Source organism: Anomaloglossus baeobatrachus, chromosome 2 (assembly GCF_048569485.1).
Source record: "Anomaloglossus baeobatrachus isolate aAnoBae1 chromosome 2, aAnoBae1.hap1, whole genome shotgun sequence".
Lineage (NCBI taxonomy): Eukaryota > Metazoa > Chordata > Amphibia > Anura > Aromobatidae > Anomaloglossus > Anomaloglossus baeobatrachus.
The window spans coordinates 497,055,640-497,074,444 of NC_134354.1; the positions used below are offsets into that span (position 1 = coordinate 497,055,640).

The 18,805-nt window shown below is 48.9% G+C and overlaps 1 protein-coding gene across 1 annotated transcript; it reads left to right on the forward strand.

The window, feature by feature from the left end:
- Positions 1 to 1,328: 1,328 nt before the first annotated feature.
- GPR45 (G protein-coupled receptor 45) lies at positions 1,329 to 18,290 on the forward strand. The gene is made up of 2 exons (XM_075334272.1): positions 1,329 to 1,594; positions 16,793 to 18,290. Exon 2 carries the CDS (start codon positions 16,838 to 16,840, stop codon positions 18,008 to 18,010), a length of 1,173 nt encoding a protein of 390 aa, XP_075190387.1. The 5' UTR covers positions 1,329 to 1,594; positions 16,793 to 16,837; the 3' UTR covers positions 18,011 to 18,290.
- The last annotated feature ends 515 nt before the right edge of the window (positions 18,291 to 18,805 follow it).

An 18,805-nucleotide genomic window follows, 5' to 3' on the forward strand; every position in this document is an offset into this window, starting at 1 on the left:
GAGCGATCAGCTGATCTCCCTGCCGCCGGCTTATGAGAGCGATCAGCTGATCTCCCTGCCGCCGGCTTATGAGAGCGATCAGCTGATCTCCCTGCCGCCGGCTTATGAGAGCGATCAGCTGATCTCCCTGCCGCCGGCTTATGAGAGCGATCAGCTGATCTCCCTGCCGCCGGCTTATGAGAGCGATCAGCTGATCTCCTGGCCGACGGCTTATGAGAGCGATCAGCTGATCTCCCTGCCGCCGGCTTATGAGAGCGATCAGCTGATCTCCCTGCCACCGGCTTATGAGAGCGATCAGCTGATCTCCTGGCCGCCGGCTTATGAGAGCGATCAGCTGATCTCCCGGCCGCCGGCTTATGAGAGCGATCAGCTGATCTCCCGGCCGCCGGCTTATGAGAGCGATCAGCTGATCTCCCGGCCGCCGGTTTATGAGAGCGATCAGCTGATCTCCAGGCCGCCGGCTTATGAGAGCGATCAGCTGATCTCCCGGCCGCCGGCTTATGAGAGCGATCAGCTGATCTCCCGGCCGCCGGCTTATGAGAGCGATCAGCTGATCTCCCGGCCGCCGGTTTATGAGAGCGATCAGCTGATCTCCAGGCCGCCGGCTTATGAGAGCGATCAGCTGATTGCTCTCAAAAACGGAATCCGCCTTCTCAAACCAATACTTGTCATCCATTGTACAACTCATCAGTCACAAGTGTCAGCAACGCATGTGACTGATGCAAAACAACGGAAATGTGAACCTAGCCTTAGTTGGAGCTATGTTATACCGCTGCCCAGTGCGAGTGGTGTGCCAGGATCTGTGCCAGTGTAGTGTGAGGAGTTATCAGGGTCACTGTACTGTATCAAACACTAAAGTGCCAGGTCACATTTTTTCCCAACACTTTGAGGTATTTTTAACAAATGAGTCAAGTGCTGCCCCATTCCCCTAAGTTGACATAACGGTATGGCGCTCTGTCTGCAGTCCGCTTTTACAGGGGTTGTCCAAGCTTGGCAAAATGGCTGCAGTAACTCTACAACAGACTGCTGAATCATAACCGTGTGCAATGTGCACGCTATGATAACGCCCCATGTTCCTACATGGACGCAGGCTGCATACTTGTGGGCACGTCCCGACTCCTGAGGGGTAAATTGAGAGCAGTTGGAAGAGTCCAGTTGGCTCTGGCCTCCATTATGTATAATGCTTACACTGGGAATGACAGTGAGTCTGACAGGATCTGCAGTCACTCATAGTGCCTGGTCTCCATCAATCCCACACTCCGGCTTCACCTCACACCCTACGGCCACCACCAGGGGGAGCTCGGTGCACATTCATGCCGCTGCCACTGAGCTCAATGCAAGCCCCATATGTACGCCCCCTAGCGGTGGCTGCGGGGAGCCGGACCCCACAATGGCGTGCACTGCCCCCGTACTAGGAGGGCCGCTGCTCCATACAGACTGGCAGCCTGGCATGATGACAGCACACGACGAAGCGCTGGCTGTCCCCGCTGTGTACACTGGAGCAGGCGCAGCCGCGCACTGATGCAGGGACCACCCCTAGAAGCTTCAGTCGGGAGGATCATGGCAGGCTGCGGGGGCCCCAGCTGTGCTGCAGGTACGGGCCAGGAGGCGGCATGTGCGGGGCCGAGGGGACATGATGGACGGAGCTCTGTGCCGGGGTATTAACCATGTGCACGCCGCGCTCCGCTGCACGACATCGTGTATAGTGACGTCTGACATCCCGGGCTGTCCCGCAGTTCTGCAGGTGGCCATGGATTCACATGCGGATTCCTGCTGCGGTTTCCCATGGACTCCAATGGTAACAGGACATGTCAGGGGCCCTTTATCACAGGCAAGAATAGTGTTCTGTTACCATGAAAAACTGACAGAGACTGGGCCAATAAGCACACTGCACACCAGTGGGTGCCATGACAGTGTCCCCAAAAGTCATGGTACCTCCTAGGCTGACATAGGCCGGCAGGGTTTATGTGCTGTATGGTAAGGCCACGTGAGTATAATATTACGTCAGCATTTGTAAAACCGCATACAAGCTGTCTCATAGTGTGAATGGAGCCAAACATAGCGTGTCATCGGAAAGCCCCACTAATATCAAAGGTGGAATTACGGGACACATTGAAACACGCGGTCCTGATTAGAGACTTCCCATCACACCCTGCTTATTTCACTCAGCGTATTTGGTGGGTCAACAGACGCAGCATTTTATAGTACAAGCATAATCCATGAGATTTCTAACATCTCCTGCACACGCTGGATTATCCGCATACCCTGGATTATCCGCACGCTGTATTACCCGCACTCTGGATTATCCGCACCCTGAGTAATCTGCACCCTAGATTATCCGCACCCTGGATTATCCGGACCCTGGATTATCCGCACCCTGGATTATCCGGACCCTGGATTATCCGCACCCTGGATTATCCGCACCCTGAATAATCCACACCCTGAGTAATCCACACCCTAGATTATCCGCACCCTAGATTATCCGCACCCTAGATTATCCGCACCCTGGATTATCCGCACTCTGGATTATATGCCTGCTATCTTATCTACACATATTTTGCAGTTTTGCAAATACACATCATGTCAACTTTTTCAGCGTTTTTGCAGCACTTTTAACCCATTAAAATAAACGGTTGTAAAATGCGATAAAGTGCATATTATACACTGCTTGCTTTATTTCTTGCCACCGCTCTGGTTTTCAGTGTACAAAAGAAATGCTGCAATAATGCAAAATGTGAATATATCTATTTTTGGAGTTTTTTGGCGCTTCTCATATATGGCTCCTACAGAATAAAAAGCTATGGCCACGTTCCCACTTCATGTAAGCGCTGCTCATCCGTTTATGATAATCAGAACCCCCCACCCCATATATATAAGATGGGTTCATCAGATATTGGTATCGTGAGGGTGGGCTGCTCAACTCTTTACTGGACAGGACGTCTACATCCTTACAGGATGGCAGTTTGGGAGCCAAAGTCATATGTGACATAGCCAGGCCACTAATGGCCACATCTCCGCCTGCAGCACTTCAACAGGACTCATTTGGAAGCGGAGATTCAGCATCAAAATACGACCGGAATAGCCCCTGTAGTCACAACTCCCCCTGATATACATGGGGCAAGGTGAGGACTGCCTATATCTGCTGCTATCATGTCACTCTCACTTTATATGTCTGTGCCTGGGTTATGACTACAACGACGATTCTGGTTACACTTTGAAGCATGCAGGCCGAGATCCAGCCAGCTGGAGTGACGGAGGAGAGGTGTGGGAAGGATCTGGCAGGCTGCGAGGACAGAAGAGATGATGTGTGATCTCCTGTGTAAGAGTAGGTGTGAATCACACCAGCAATGTAAACAAAAAGATGTTTAGAAGCATAAATGATAAAAACCCATGCAAAAACGTAAGCAGACCTTTTTTTCTTTTGAGTCTTATATTGGTGGAAGAATATCCCTACACATATTTGGCACTGCTACATGCATAATGACCCAAACTATAAGGCCATAATGGTGCACATAAAAACAACAGAATATGGCCACACAAACATTTTTATTAGTGATGAGCAAGCACTAGCAGTGGATTGCGCATGTAAGCAATGCAAGCAATCAATGGGCTCAGTGGTTATTCTGTCCCAGTGATTGTTGGCCGCAGCGCTCACATGCAGCACTCATGATTTCACAGCTATGTAAACAATGAGACGTGCACCAACACATGGTAGCATGTAAGCAATGCAAGCAATCAATGGGCTCAGCGGTTATTCCGTCTACAATGGGATGACTGCTATGTCCAGTGATTGTTGGCCGCAGCGCGCACATGCTGTACTCATGATTTAACAGCTACGTAAACAATGAGATGCGCAACAGCAAATGGTAGCATGGAAGTAATGCTGCCTGTGACTTTGACACCAAATGAATGGCAGCAATATCTATAGCTTGTGATTTTGTGGCTTCAGGCCTCTAGGCCACATATAACTTAGTGGGCATGTAGAGGTATGGTAATAAAGGATCCTTCAGCCTCCTGATGGCAACTATCATCTCCATACACATTAGATCGTAGGCCAACCTTGTAAACATTTTGTTTGTACTGATTCTAAAGTAATATTGTATGGTCTAATTAAAAGTCAGATTAGTGGGGAATCTACTGCGAAGGTTTACAATAAGCAGCTGTGATATAGTGCCGCCAAGACGGGTTCATCATACCGTACCTAAGATTACAAAATATAAAAAAAATAAACCTTTCTTTATCGCTCCTAATTGGGAGACCCAGACAATTGGGGTGTATAGCTACTGCCTCCGGAGGCCACACAAAGTATTACACTTAAAAGTGTAAGGCCCCTCCCCTTCTGCCTATACACCCCCCGTGGGATCACGGGCTCCTCAGTTTTCATGCTTTGTGCGAAGGAGGTCAGACATCCACGCATAGCTCCACTGTTTAGTCAGCAGCAGCTGCTGACTATGTCGGATGGAAGAAAAGAGGGCCCATACTAGGGCCCCCAGCATGCTCCCTTCTCACCCCACTTTTTGTCGGCGGTGTTTGTTAAGGTTGAGGTACCCATTGCGGGTACGGAGGCTGGAGCCCACATGCTGCTTCCTTCCCCATCCCCCTTAGGGCTCTGGGTGAAGTGGGATTTTACCTGTCTCCAGGCACTGAGACCGTGCTCCATCCACAGCCGCTGGATCTGCTGGATATGGAGCTGAGTATCGTCAGGGACATGGCCCTGCTACGTCAAGGTACTCTGTGTCCCCGTACAGACCGCGCGCAGACACACTGCAGCATTGCTGGGTGTGTTAGTGCGCCGGGGACAACAGCGCTGCGCGCTTGTGCCACTACTCACTACAGCTCTGCTGAGTGAGTTAATGTATTGTGAACTGCCGCGCCGGCCGCTGCTGTCAGTTTACACTGCGGCGCGGCTGGGACTTGTGGTGCGCCGGGGACTTCCGCGCTGGCCGTGCATATATGACGGCCGCGCTTATTACTCGAGTCCCCGGCTTTTGCGGCCTAGTTTCGCTTCGTTCCCGCCCCTAGGCCTGCCAGTCAGGGGAAGGGCGGGACGCTGTACAGAACATCAACGCAGGGGGCTGGAGTCTATTTTACATACTCCAGCCCTCACACTGGACACAGTGGGACGCCAGTTTCCCGCACTTTGTCTGAGGCACGCCCACGGTCCGCCCCTCTTCACAGAACGCCGGCAGCCATTCCTGTATGCAGTCTGAGCTGGAGAGGGGAGACAAGTTCTGGGAGACCCAGACACGGGATTCTGGCGACCACACACCCGCGTTTCCGCGGGCGGTAAGCGGCACCTCTGGTGCTGACCCCACTAGTGCCGAAGTGTACATTTTGTATTTTTATGCTTGCATGCTATACATTGCACTGTACGGTCGCTGGTGATTCTTGGCTATATACCCTCCTAGATTACTCAGAGGAGACAACAGCATGTCATCCGCAAAAAGCAAGGGTGCCAAGGCACAGGCTTTCTATGCTGCTTGTACCGCATGTGAGGCTACTCTACCTGCAGGTTCCACTGACCCCCATTGTGTGCAGTGCTCAGCCCCTGTGGCACTTGCTCGGCCGGGGCCTCTGCTAGAGGTGACCCAGGGAGAACCACCTGTGAATACTGTCCAGGTGACGGGGACGGAGTTTGCAGTTTTTGCGGATAGATTGTCTGTGACTATGACTAAAATTCTAGAAACTTTGCAGTCTAGACCAGTAACTCAGACCAGGGGCACTGTTGAATCATTGCTCCCTGGTCCCCCAGTTCAGCAGCTCCGGGCTCCGGGGGTGTCCCATGCATCCCAGGGTGAAGGCTCTGACACGGACGACAGTCCCAGACAGCCTAAGCGAGCTCGCTATGAGCGGCCCTCGACTTCATCACACTGGTCAGGGTCACAGCAGGAGGACTCTCTGTATGATGAGGCGGAGGTAGCTGATCAGGATTCTGATCCTGAGACCGCTCTCAATCTGGATACTCCTGATGGTGACGCCATAGTGAATGATCTTATAGCGTCCATAAATAGAATGTTGGATATTTCTCCCCCAGCTCCTCCAGTGGAGGAGTCAGCTTCACAGCAGGAGAAATTCCATTTCAGGTATCCCAAGCGTAAATTAAGTACTTTTCTGGACCACTCTGACTTTAGAGAGTCAGTCCAGAAACACCACGCTTATCCAGATAAGCGTTTCTCCAAACGGCTTAAGGATACACGTTATCCCTTTCCCCCTGACGTGGTCAAGGGCTGGACCCAGTGTCCCAAGGTGGATCCTCCAATCTCCAGGCTTGCGGCTAGATCCATAGTTGCAGTGGAAGATGGGGCTGCACTTAAAGATGCCACTGACAGACAGATGGAGCTCTGGTTGAAATCCATCTATGAAGCTATCGGCGCGTCGTTTGCTCCGGCATTCGCAGCCGTATGGGCACTCCAAGCTATTTCAGCTGATCTTACACAGATTGACACGGTCACACGTACATCTGTTCCGCAGGTGGCATCCTTAACCTCTCAAATGTCTGCATTTGCGTCTTACGCGATTAATGCTGTCCTGGACTCTACGGGCCGTACGGCAGTGGCGTCAGCCAACTCCGTGGTTTTACGCAGAGCCTTGTGGTTAAGGGAATGGAAGGCAGATTCTGCTTCCAAAAAGTGCTTAACCAGTTTGCCATTTTCTGGTGACCGACTGTTTGGTGAGCGTTTGGATGAAATCATTAAACAGTCCAAGGGTAAGGATTCATCCTTACCTCAGCCCAGACAAAACAAACCCCAACAGAGGAGGGGACAGTCGGGGTTTCGGTCCTTTCGAGGCTCGGGCAGGTCCCGATTCTCCTCGTCCAAAAGGACTCAAAAGGATCAGAGGAGCTCAGATTCTTGGCGGGCTCAGTCACGCCCAAAGAAGACAGCCGGAAGACCCGCTACCAAGGCGGCTTCCTCATGACTTTCGGCCTCCTCTCTCCGCATCCTCGGTCGGTGGCAGGCTCTCCCGCTTTGGCGACATTTGGCTGCCACAGGTCAAAGACCGTTGGGTGAGAGACATTCTGTCTCACGGGTACAGGATAGAGTTCAGTTCTCGTCCTCCAACTCGATTCTTCAGAACTTCTCCACCTCCCGACCGAGCCGATGCTCTTCTGCAAGCGGTGTGCACTCTAAAGGCAGAAGGAGTGGTGACCCCTGTTCCTCTTCAGGAGCAAGGTCACGATTTTTACTCCAATTTGTTTGTGGTGCCAAAAAAGGACGGGTCTTTCCGTCCCGTTCTGGATCTAAAACTGCTCAACAAGCACGTGAAAACCAGGCGGTTCCGGATGGAATCCCTCCGCTCCGTCATCGCCTCAATGTCTCAAGGAGATTTCCTAGCATCAATAGACATCAAGGATGCTTATCTCCACGTGCCGATTGCTCCAGAGCATCAGCGTTTTCTACGCTTCGTTATAGGAGACGAACACCTTCAGTTCGTAGCTCTGCCTTTCGGGCTGGCGACAGCCCCACGGGTCTTCACCAAGGTCATGGCAGCAGTAGTAGCAGTCCTGCACTCTCAAGGTCACTCTGTGATCCCGTATTTGGACGATCTACTGGTCAAGGCACCCTCTCAAGAGGCATGCCAACACAGCCTGAACGTTGCGCTGGAGACTCTCCAGAGTTTCGGGTGGATCATCAACTTTTCAAAGTCAAATCTGACCCCGACCCAATCGCTAACATATCTTGGCATGGAGTTTCATACTCTCTCAGCGATAGTGAAGCTTCCGCTGGACAAACAGCGTTCACTACAGACAGGGGTGCAATCTCTCCTTCAAGGTCAGTCACACCCCTTGAGACGCCTCATGCACTTCCTAGGGAAGATGGTAGCAACAATGGAGGCAGTCCCTTTCGCGCAGTTTCATCTGCGTCCACTACAATGGGACATTCTCCGCCAATGGGACGGGAAGTCGACGTCCCTCGACAGGAACGTCTCTCTTTCTCAGGCGGCCAAGGAATCTCTTCGGTGGTGGCTTCTTCCCACCTCATTGTCAAAAGGAAGGTCCTTTCTACCCCCATCCTGGGCGGTGGTTACGACAGACGCGAGTCTTTCAGGGTGGGGAGCAATTTTTCTCCACCACAGGGCTCAAGGTACGTGGACTCAGCAAGAGTCCACCCTTCAGATCAATGTTCTGGAAATCAGAGCAGTGTATCTTGCCCTACAAGCCTTCCAGCAGTGGCTGGAAGGCAAGCAAATCCGAATTCAGTCGGACAACTCCACAGCGGTGGCATACATCAACCACCAAGGAGGAACACGCAGTCGGCAAGCCTTCCAGGAAGTCCGGCGGATTCTGACGTGGGTGGAAGACATGACATCCACCATATCCGCAGTTCACATCCCAGGCGTGGAAAACTGGGAAGCAGACTTCCTCAGTCGCCAGGGTATGGACGCAGGGGAATGGTCTCTTCACCCGGACGTGTTTCAGGAGATCTGTCACCGCTGGGGGATGCCGGACGTCGACCTAATGGCGTCCCGGCACAACAACAAGGTCCCGGCTTTCATGGCACGCTCTCACGATCACCGAGCTCTGGCGGCGGACGCCTTAGTTCAAGATTGGTCGCAGTTCCGGCTACCTTATGTGTTCCCACCTCTGGCACTGTTGCCCAGAGTGCTGCGCAAGATCAGGTCCGACTGCCGCCGCGCCATCCTCGTCGCTCCAGACTGGCCGAGGAGGTCGTGGTACCCGGATCTCTGGCACCTCACGGTAGGCCAACCGTGGGCACTTCCAGACCGACCAGACTTGTTGTCCCAAGGGCCGTTTTTCCATCAGAATTCTGCGGCCCTGAATCTGACTGTGTGGCCATTGAGTCCTGGATCCTAGCGTCTTCAGGATTATCTCAAGAGGTCATTGCCACCATGAGACAGGCTAGAAAACCATCTTCCGCCAAGATCTACCACAGGACGTGGAAGATTTTCTTATCTTGGTGCTCTGCTCAGGGAGTCTCTCCCTGGCCATTTGCATTGCCTACTCTTCTTTCCTTCCTGCCATCCGGTTTGGAAAAAGGTTTGTCGCTAGGCTCTCTTAAAGGACAAGTCTCAGCGCTGTCTGTATTTTTTCAGAAACGCCTAGCACGACTTCCTCAGGTACGCACGTTCCTGCAAGGGGTTTGTCATATCGTCCCTCCTTACAAGCGGCCGTTAGAGCCCTGGGATCTGAACAAGGTTCTAATTGCTCTCCAGAAGCCGCCTTTCGAGCCTATGAGGGATGTTTCCCTTTCTCGCTTGTCACAGAAAGTGGTTTTTCTAGTAGCGGTCACGTCTCTTCGGAGAGTGTCCGAGCTAGCAGCGCTGTCATGCAAATCTCCCTTCCTGGTGTTCCACCAGGATAAGGTGGTTCTGCGCCCAATTCTGGAGTTTCTCCCTAAGGTGGTATCCCCCTTTCATCTCAATCAGGATATCGTCTTACCTTCTTTGTGTCCTCATCCAGTTCATCAATGTGAAAAGGATTTGCATTTGTTGGATCTGGTGAGAGCACTCAGAATCTACATTTCCCGCACGGCGTCTCTGCGCCGCTCGGATGCACTCTTTGTCCTTGTCGCTGGTCAGCGTAAAGGGTCGCAAGCTTCCAAATCCACCCTGGCTCGGTGGATCAAGGAACCAATTCTTGAAGCCTACCGTTCTGCTGGGATTCCGGTTCCCTCGGGGCTGAAGGCCCATTCTACCAGAGCCGTGGGTGCGTCCTGGGCATTACGGCACCAGGCTACGGCTCAGCAGGTGTGCCAGGCGGCTACCTGGTCGAGTCTGCACACTTTTACCAAGCATTATCAGGTGCATACCTACGCTTCGGCGGACGCCAGCCTAGGTAGACAAGTCCTTCAGGCGGCGGTTGCCCACCTGTAGGAAAGGGCTGTTTTTACGGCCCTATCACGAGGTGTTATTTTACCCACCCAGGGACTGCTTTTGGACGTCCCAATTGTCTGGGTCTCCCAATTAGGAGCGATAAAGAAGAAGGGAATTTTGTTTACTTACCGTAAATTCCTTTTCTTCTAGCTCCAATTGGGAGACCCAGCACCCGCCCTGTTTTCTTAGGGATTTTTGTTTTTTCGGGTACACATGTTGTTTCATGTTGAATGGTTTCAGTTCTCCGATGTTTCGTCGGATCGAATTTGTTTTTTAAACCAGTTATTGAGTTATTGGCTTTCCTCCTTCTTGCTTTTGCACTAAAACTGAGGAGCCCGTGATCCCACGGGGGGTGTATAGGCAGAAGGGGAGGGGCCTTACACTTTTAAGTGTACTGCTTTGTGTGGCCTCCGGAGGCAGTAGCTATACACCCAATTGTCTGGGTCTCCCAATTGGAGCTAGAAGAAAAGGAATTTACGGTAAGTAAACAAAATTCCCTTCTTTAGAAACATCTGATATCCATCATTACTCTGAACTTTAAAAAAAAATAATATATATATATATATATATATATATATATATATATATACTGTATATAAATAAATATATAATATATTGCATGATACTGCTCAGGAGAGGGCACATCATAGGAGTGTTTGGTAGTGGAGCTTATGGGAAAGGACTATTAGTATTAGGCTGGAATCACACTTGCGAGTCTCATGCTAGAAAGTAGCATGAGCTCTGTCCGAGTGTTGATCCGTGTGCAATGCAACAGCGATGCGATTCTGTGATTTTTCTCATGATTGTAGTCCATGTACAATCCGTGTGTGATACATTTTTATTCTCAGCAGCTATGTCATCTGCCATTCAGCTCTGCTACATGGCCGCTGACAGCAGACACAGCCAGAGCCATGAGATCAGAATGAAGTCGGATGAACTTCACCCGACTTCATTGTCATCCTGCGGCTCTGTCTGTGGGGAAAGGGATAGACCGACAGAGAGAGAGAGACCGACATCGACAGACCTCACTCATTTCCAGTGTTTCCTGCAACATGCAATAAATGTATTTAGAAAAACACATGTCACTAGGATGGTGTATGTGCCGTCCGTGTGATATCCGTTTTTTTTTTTTTATCACGCACCCATAGAGTTTCATTGGGGAGACTCGTGCGAGAAACTCACCAAAACACAGCATGCTGCGATTTTTTTCTCAGTCCGATTTGGACTGAGAAAAAATAGCAGATGGGAGCTGCCTCATTGATTAACATTGGTCCGAGTGCAATGCGAGAATTTCTCGCATTGCACTCGTGCGAGTTAATCGCAAGTGTGACTCCAGCTTTAGGCCCGTTTCACACGTCAGTGAAAAACAGTGACGTTTTTCACTGGCGTGTAAAACACGCACATGTCCCTGCGTGTGCTGTGATTCACGGCACACGTGGGTTGTCTAAGTGCAGTCCGGGCTCCGTTCTCCGTGGCCCGTGATTGCACTTGGAAAACAACTCACCTGTGCCCGCTCCCGCGGTGCAGCATCCGGCCGGCGGTGACCCCCGCAGCAGCTGCTTCCGGGTCGGCTGTGTCGCGCATAATGAATATGCGTGACAATAATGAGCCGGCTCAGAAGCAGCAGGGAGGATGGGCTGCAGAGGACATCGCTGGACGCCGGGTGAGTTAAAATGTTTTTTATTTTAAAAGCACGTTTTTTTCTGGCACGTGTTTCACGGACCACACCACTGCGTGGTCCGTAGGACATCAGTGATGCCAGAAAAAAATGGACATGTCTCCGTACGGCAATCACGCACACGCGGGTATGCCGCACGGAGACACGTGCAGTGAAAAATCACTGATGTGTGAGCAGACCCATTCATTATAATGGTCTGCGTATGTCAGTGATTCTGGTACGTTTTAAAAAAAGCACAAACGTCCCAGAATCACTGACGTGTGAAAGGGGCCTTAGAGTGGAGAAAGCACTGCTGGGATTACTGGGGAGAGTGGGAACGTGCTGGGATTATTTAGAGAGAGTGGGAACCTGCTGGGATTATTTAGAGAGAGTGGGAACCTGCTGGGATTACTGGGGAGAGTGGGAACCTGCAGGGATTACTGGGGAGTGTGGGATCCTGCAGGGATTACTGGGGAGAGTGGGAACCTGCAGGGATTACTGGGGAGTGTGGGATCCTGCTGGGATTACTGGGGAGAGTGGGAACCTGCAGGGATTACTGGGGAGTGTGGGATCCTGCAGGGATTACTGGGGAGAGTGGGAACCTGCTGGGATTATTTAGGGAGAGTGGGAACCTGCTGGGATTATTTAGGGAGAGTGGGAACCTGATGGGAATACTGGGGACAGTGGGAAGCTGCTGGGATTACTGGGAAACACTGTTCAGCTCTATACTTGCCAGTCATCCTTAATTCTAACACTGGAATAATCATTGTGTTGTGGGCTTAATTTCTTAACCCTTTAGTGATGGAGCTAATTTTCACCTTAATGACCAGACCAAATTTTGCAATTCTGACCAGTGTCACTTCATGAGGTTATAACTCTGGAACGCTTCAACGGATCCCGGTGATTCTGAGATTGTTTTTTCGTCACATATTGGACTTCATGTTAGTACCAAATTTAGGACAATATTTTTTGTGTTTATTTATGAAAAAAATTGAATATTGGCAAACATTTTGAAAATTTAGCAATTTTCAACTTTTGAATTTTTATACCGTTAAACCAGAGATTTCTGTGACACAAAATAGTTAATAAATAACATTTCCCACATGTCTATTTACATCAGCACAATTTTGGAACCAAAATTTTTTTTTGTTAGGAAGTTAGAGGGGTTCAAAGTTTATCAGCAATTTCTCATTTTTACATCAAAATTTACAAAACCAGTTTTTTAGGGACCACATCACATTTGAAGTGACTTCAATAGGCCTAGATGACAGAAAATACCCAAAAGTGACACCATTCTAAAAACTGCACCCCCCAAAGTACTCAAAACCACATTCAAGAAGTTTATTAACCCTTCAGGTGCTTCACATGAACAAAAGCAATGTGGAATGAAAAAAAGCAAAAATTAAATTTTACCTAAAAATGTTGCTCTAACCCAAATTTATTCACTTTTAGAAGAAATAACACAACAAAATGGACCCCAAAACTTGTTCCCCACTTTCTTATGAGCGCGCCGATACCCCACATGTGGTCAGAAACCTCTGTTTGGACAAATGGGAGGGCTCGGAACAGAAGGAGCAATATTTGAATTTTGGAAAGCAAATTTGGCTGAAATAGATTGCGGGCACCATGTTGCATTTACAGGTCCGCTAAGGTACCTAAACAGAAGAAACCCCTCACAAGTGACGCCATTTTGGAAACTAGACCCCTCAAGGCTTCTGTCTAGGGGTATAGTGAGCATTTTAGATCCACAGGTACTTCACAGATTTTGTTACCGTTACGTTGTCATATTGAAAATTTTAATAATTTTCTCAAAAATGTTGCTTTAGCATCAATTTTCTCACTTTTTCAAGAGGTAATTCCAAAAATTTGACCTCAAGGTTTGTTACCCACTTTTTTATGAGCGCGGTGATACCTCACATGTGGTCTGAAACCTTTGTTTGGACAAATGGGAGGGCTTGGAACGAAAGGAGCAATATTTGAATTTTAGAAAGGAAATTTGCCTGAAAAAGATTGCGGGCACCATGTCGCATTTGGAGGTCCCCTAAGGTACCTAAACAGCAGAAACCCCGCACAAGTGACCCCATTTTGGAAACTAGGCCCCTCAAGGAATTTATCTAGATGTTTTGTGAGTACCCTGAACCCTCAGGTGCTTCACAGAATTTTATAACGTTGAGCCATGAAAAAAAAAAAATAAAATTTTACCACAAAATTGTTATTTCAACCAGGTAGCTTTTTTTTTTACAAGAGTAAAAGGAAAAAATTCAGCATAACATTTATTGTGCAATTTCTCCTGAGTTTGGCGATACCTTATATGTGGTGGAAATCAACTGTTTGGGCGCATGGCAGGGCTCGGAAGGGAAGGAGTGCCATTTGACTGCAAAATTGGCTGGAATCAATAGCGGACGCCAGGTTGCATTTGGAGAGCCCCTGAGGTGCCTAAACAGTGGCGGTCCCCCACAAGTGACTTCATTCTGGAAACAAGACACCTCAAGGCTTTTATCTAGGTGTATAGTGAGCAGTTTGAATCCACGAGTACTTCACAGAATTTGATAAGCTTAGGTTGCCATATTGAAAATTTTCATTTTTTTCACAAAACTGTTGCTTTAGCATCAAATTTCTCACTTTTTCAAGAGACAACAACAAACCGTGGACCCCATAGGTTGTTATCCAATGTCTTATGAGCACAGGGATACCCCACATGTGGCCAAAAACCTCTGTTTGGATAAATGGGAGGGCTTGGAATGGAGGGAGCACCATTTGAATTCTGGAAAAGTTGAAATAAATTAATAAATTGCGCGCACCATGTCACATTAGCAGGGCCCCTTGGGTACCTATACATTAGAAACCCCCCACAAGTGACTCCATTTTGGAAACTGGATTTTATTCAGAAGTATAGTAAGCATTTTGAATCCACAGGTACTTCACAAAAATGTTGCTGTAGCAACAAATGTCTCACTTTTAGGCTATGTGGCCATGATCCAGCGACACGGCATCTAGTACACAGTGTCAGCCTCCTGCAGAGATGTGAGTGTTGTCCACGGGAGAACGCAGCTGCCCATGCCCACGATTTGGGTTCAGGCCGCTGTGGAGCTCTATGCTACCTGCAGAGAACACTCATCTCCGCAGCATAAATTGACATGCTGAGGCTCGGGAAGCTGCGCCACAGGTCGGTTTATGCTGCGGAGAAAAGAAGCACATTGGGCATGGGATTTCTAAAAATCCTTCCACTGTGCTTCTACTGCACAACGCAGCATTATGGACACAGGGAAAACACTCTGCGCCCAAAACGCTGCAAACCCTGATTGTGGGCACACAGCGTAAAATGCTACAATGGATGAATGGATAGATGTCAAACATATATAACGTCCCACCCCCCTGCATATTCTAAGCTGGCGCCCTTTAGTGCCTTTCATGTGGCACTAAAGGGTGCCTAGCCTTGTATTTAGCCCCCCCAAAAAATTAATAATTAAAATAAACGACGTGGGGTCCCCCCTATTTTTGATAGCCAGCTAGAGTAAAGCAGACAGCTGTAGCCTGCAAACCACAGCTGACAGCTTCACCTTGTCTGGTGATCAATTTGGAGGGCTCCCCAGGCGTTTTTTTAAAAAAAAAAAACGTGGGGTCCCCCCAAATTAGATCACCAGCCAAGGTGAAGCGGACAGCTGGGGTCTGGTATTCTCAGGGTGGGAAGAGCCATGGTTATTGGACTCTTCCCAGCCTAAAAATAGCAGGCCGCAGCCGCCCCAGAAGTGGCGCATCCATTAGATGCGCCAATCCTGGCGCTTCGCCCCAGCTCATCCCGCGCCCTGGTGCGGTGGCAGACGGGGTAATATATGGGGTTGATACCAGCTGTAATGTCACCTGGCATCAAGCCCTGGGGTTCGTGATGTCACGGCATCTGAACAGATACCCGACATCACTAACCCAGTCAGTAATAGAAAAAAAAAAGACAAAAAAAAAATGTATTTGAAAAAACACTCCCCGAAACATTCCTCTTTTACCAATTTATTGAAAATAAAGAAATTCCGGTCGCTGTAATCCATTTTGGAGGTCCCACGCCGACTCTGGATCTTCTAGAATATGGGGGGCATGTTCAGGGAACGTATCCCCCATTTTCTGGAAGAGCAAGCTCTCCATGAGCAGTGTGGGTGCAGTAATCTGAGAATACTGCACTCACACTGCCCCGGTCCAACCTAGGGCAGAGTGACCTGCAGTAACCTCATTCCAGAATATGAGGGGCACGCTCACAGAACGTACCCCCCATTTTCTGGAACAGCAGTCTCTCCATGTGAGGAGTGTGACTGCAGATTACCGCACTCACCCTCCCCCGGTCCACAGTGGAGTAGCCTGTGCAGTTGCGACGTCAGCAGGATCCCTGCTTGCAGGGATCCAGCTGACAGCCGCTGTCTGCGCATGCGCCGCCAGCATTGAAGAAGGAGGCGGTGTGATCGCGGGACGGAGCGGCAGACAGGTAACGTATAACCGGGGGCTTGGGGGGGGGGGTGTGACGGGGGGTGACCTAGTGGGACCTGGGGACACCTTTCTGCCGCATGTGACGTGTCACATGCGGCAGAAAGAGCAGAATGAATGCGGCCGCGCGCTGTGCGCCGCCATCTTCCACGCTCCGGAGGGGGGAGGGGGGGTGGTGGCTCTGGAGAACCGGAGGGGGCTCCGGTGACCAGAGGGCTCCGGTGGACCGGAGGAGGGGTCAGGGGGAGGACATTTCCCTCCGATCTGAAATGTTTGATCATTTCAGATCGGAGGGAAATGACTGCAGAGCCGGCGCCGGCGGCAGTTTTCTGTGCGCTTCGGCGCCGTTTTGGATGTCCGGTGGGGGTAGGGGTGGGGGGACTCTCCGGTACCGGGGGCTTTGGGGGCACTAGGGGGTTAGATTTCTTTCTCATCTGACATGTTTGATCATGTCAGATGAAAAAGAAATCAGTTTTACCGGCCATTTCTTTTTTTTTTCATGTGTTCGTCAGTATACAGTGTATACCGCCGATCACATGATCGGGGTCCAAAAAAAACACCCCGATTCATAATCTGGGGGGTCTCAGCTACCCCCGGTAGCTGAAACCCCCGAGATTTTCGGTCGCTGGGGGGCGCTACAGGGTTTTTTCGGGCCGCCGCTTTAAAGCGGCGGAACAGAATAAGTACCCTGTTTTGCCGCCGCTTTAAGTCGTACGGCCGTCGTTATGAGGTTAAATAAACTTGAGTAACTGGTAAAAAATAAAAGAGCCTTCTGCGATTTCCGAAACTATCTATTTACTTCTTCATTTGTCTTTCTTGTTTCCTTACCAGATATATCAAGAAGTGTAGAGGGATGGAACAGCGTTGAACAGACACATGAAAACCATATTGGATATAATGTCTGATTTGTGGAGTCTACAAGTCAATGAAAGATGCAATAGCACGCCTCTGGGCGGCTACACCTTTTCTAGTATGAATGTGACAACAGGGAGCCAGGACTCCGGTTTTAATGCATTTCCTACCCCACTCAGGATATTCTTGGCAATAATCATGGCATTAATGATTGCCATTGCTTTTTTAGGCAATGCCATTGTTTGCCTTATTGTCTATCAAAAGCCAGCCATGCGATCTGCAATCAACCTTCTTCTCGCAACTCTTGCATTCTCTGATATCATGCTGTCATTGTTCTGCATGCCTTTTACTGCAGTGACCATTATCACTGGGAGCTGGCACTTTGGCTCTCAGTTTTGCCAGATATCTGCCATGCTCTTCTGGTTCTTCGTATTAGAAGGAGTTGCCATACTACTTATTATCAGTGTTGATCGTTTCCTGATCATTGTTCAAAGACAGGATAAATTGAACCCTCACCGTGCTAAAATAATGATTCTTAGCTCTTGGATACTTTCTTTTTGCATTTCATTCCCATCTGTTATAGGGTGGACCTTGGTTGAAGTTCCAACAAGAGCGCCGCAATGTGTTTTGGGATATACAGAATTTTTGGCCGATAGGGCATATGCAGTAATGCTAGTGGTGGCAGTGTTTTTCATCCCTTTCAGTATTATGCTGTACTCTTACCTATGCATCCTTAACACAGTGAGACGAAATGCTGTCCGAATTCACAACCACGCCGAGAGCTTATGCCTCAGCCAAGTAAGCAAGCTAGGGCTGATGGGATTGCAGAGGCCCCATCAACTGAATGTTGACATGAGCTTCAAGACCAGAGCCTTCACTACCATACTGATTCTCTTTATTGGGTTCTCACTTTGCTGGCTCCCACATTCTGTGTTCAGTCTCTTGTCTGTCTTCAGTAGGACTTTCTACTACAGTTCCTCATTTTATGTCATCAGTACTTGCATTTTGTGGCTCAGTTACCTGAAATCTGTGTTCAATCCCGTCATATACTGCTGGAGGATAAAGAAGTTTCGAGAGGCCTGCATGGAATTTATGCCCAAAACATTTAAGATCCTTCCCAAACTTCCAGGGAGGACACGGAGAAGGATTCGTCCTAGCACAATCTATATTTGTAGCGAACATCAATCGGCCGTCTAGGATCAATCTCTGCAGGGATTCTTGTTGAACAAGCACATAACACTTTTGCCTGATATTTTGCACATATCTTTGATTATTTAAAATTATTGTGCTCCATTCTCGTACATAGACAAGCTTCTCCAATGCCAGCTGTAGAGGTACAACGTGTTGTCTTTTATGGAATATAATAGAATTGCACTGCCCTATTGTACATATTTGTAAGGGAAAGATTACTAGCAATAGAGAAAAGATTGCCAAACCATTTGCAATAATCAAATAATAAACGTAGCATTTTCCTGTATTTGCAGTATGTATTTCTTTTTGTTTTGCAAACTGCTTTCCAAAGTTTTTTGCACATTGATGTTGGCATTGTTGTTTATATACCCAATTTAATGCATTACCAAAAATTAAAAGTTCCTATACGCAAGTCAGCCGTATATACTGATACATGTGAAATCAGACGACAATCTAATATGTATTGGACCTTTCTGACTCTTCCTTGAGAGATTATGGTGGAGATAAGGGTCAGGCAATTTCACCCAACACTTTTGTTCTGGGAGATAACTCGTCAGTGCTTGGCAGCGACTTACTTTCTCCACTCTTTCCATGAGAAAACGTGAATAATTGGTTGTGTATGTAAAAAAGATAGCGGTCAGCCATGTGTATGGCCAGTTTACGCCTTAGGGCTCGTTTACACCACTGTATAAATCGGACCAATGTTATTCAATCAACAGTGCTGTTGATCAATTTTTTTTTTCACTGACTGAACAAAAAAAAAATGCAGCATGCTGCCCTTTCACTCCGTAAACAGATGGA

What these genes read in the sequence shown, in the direction of transcription:
- GPR45 (XM_075334272.1), top strand. Translation starts at nt 16,838, where the DNA reads ATGAAAACCATATTGGATATAATGTCTGATTTGTGGAGTCTACAAGTC.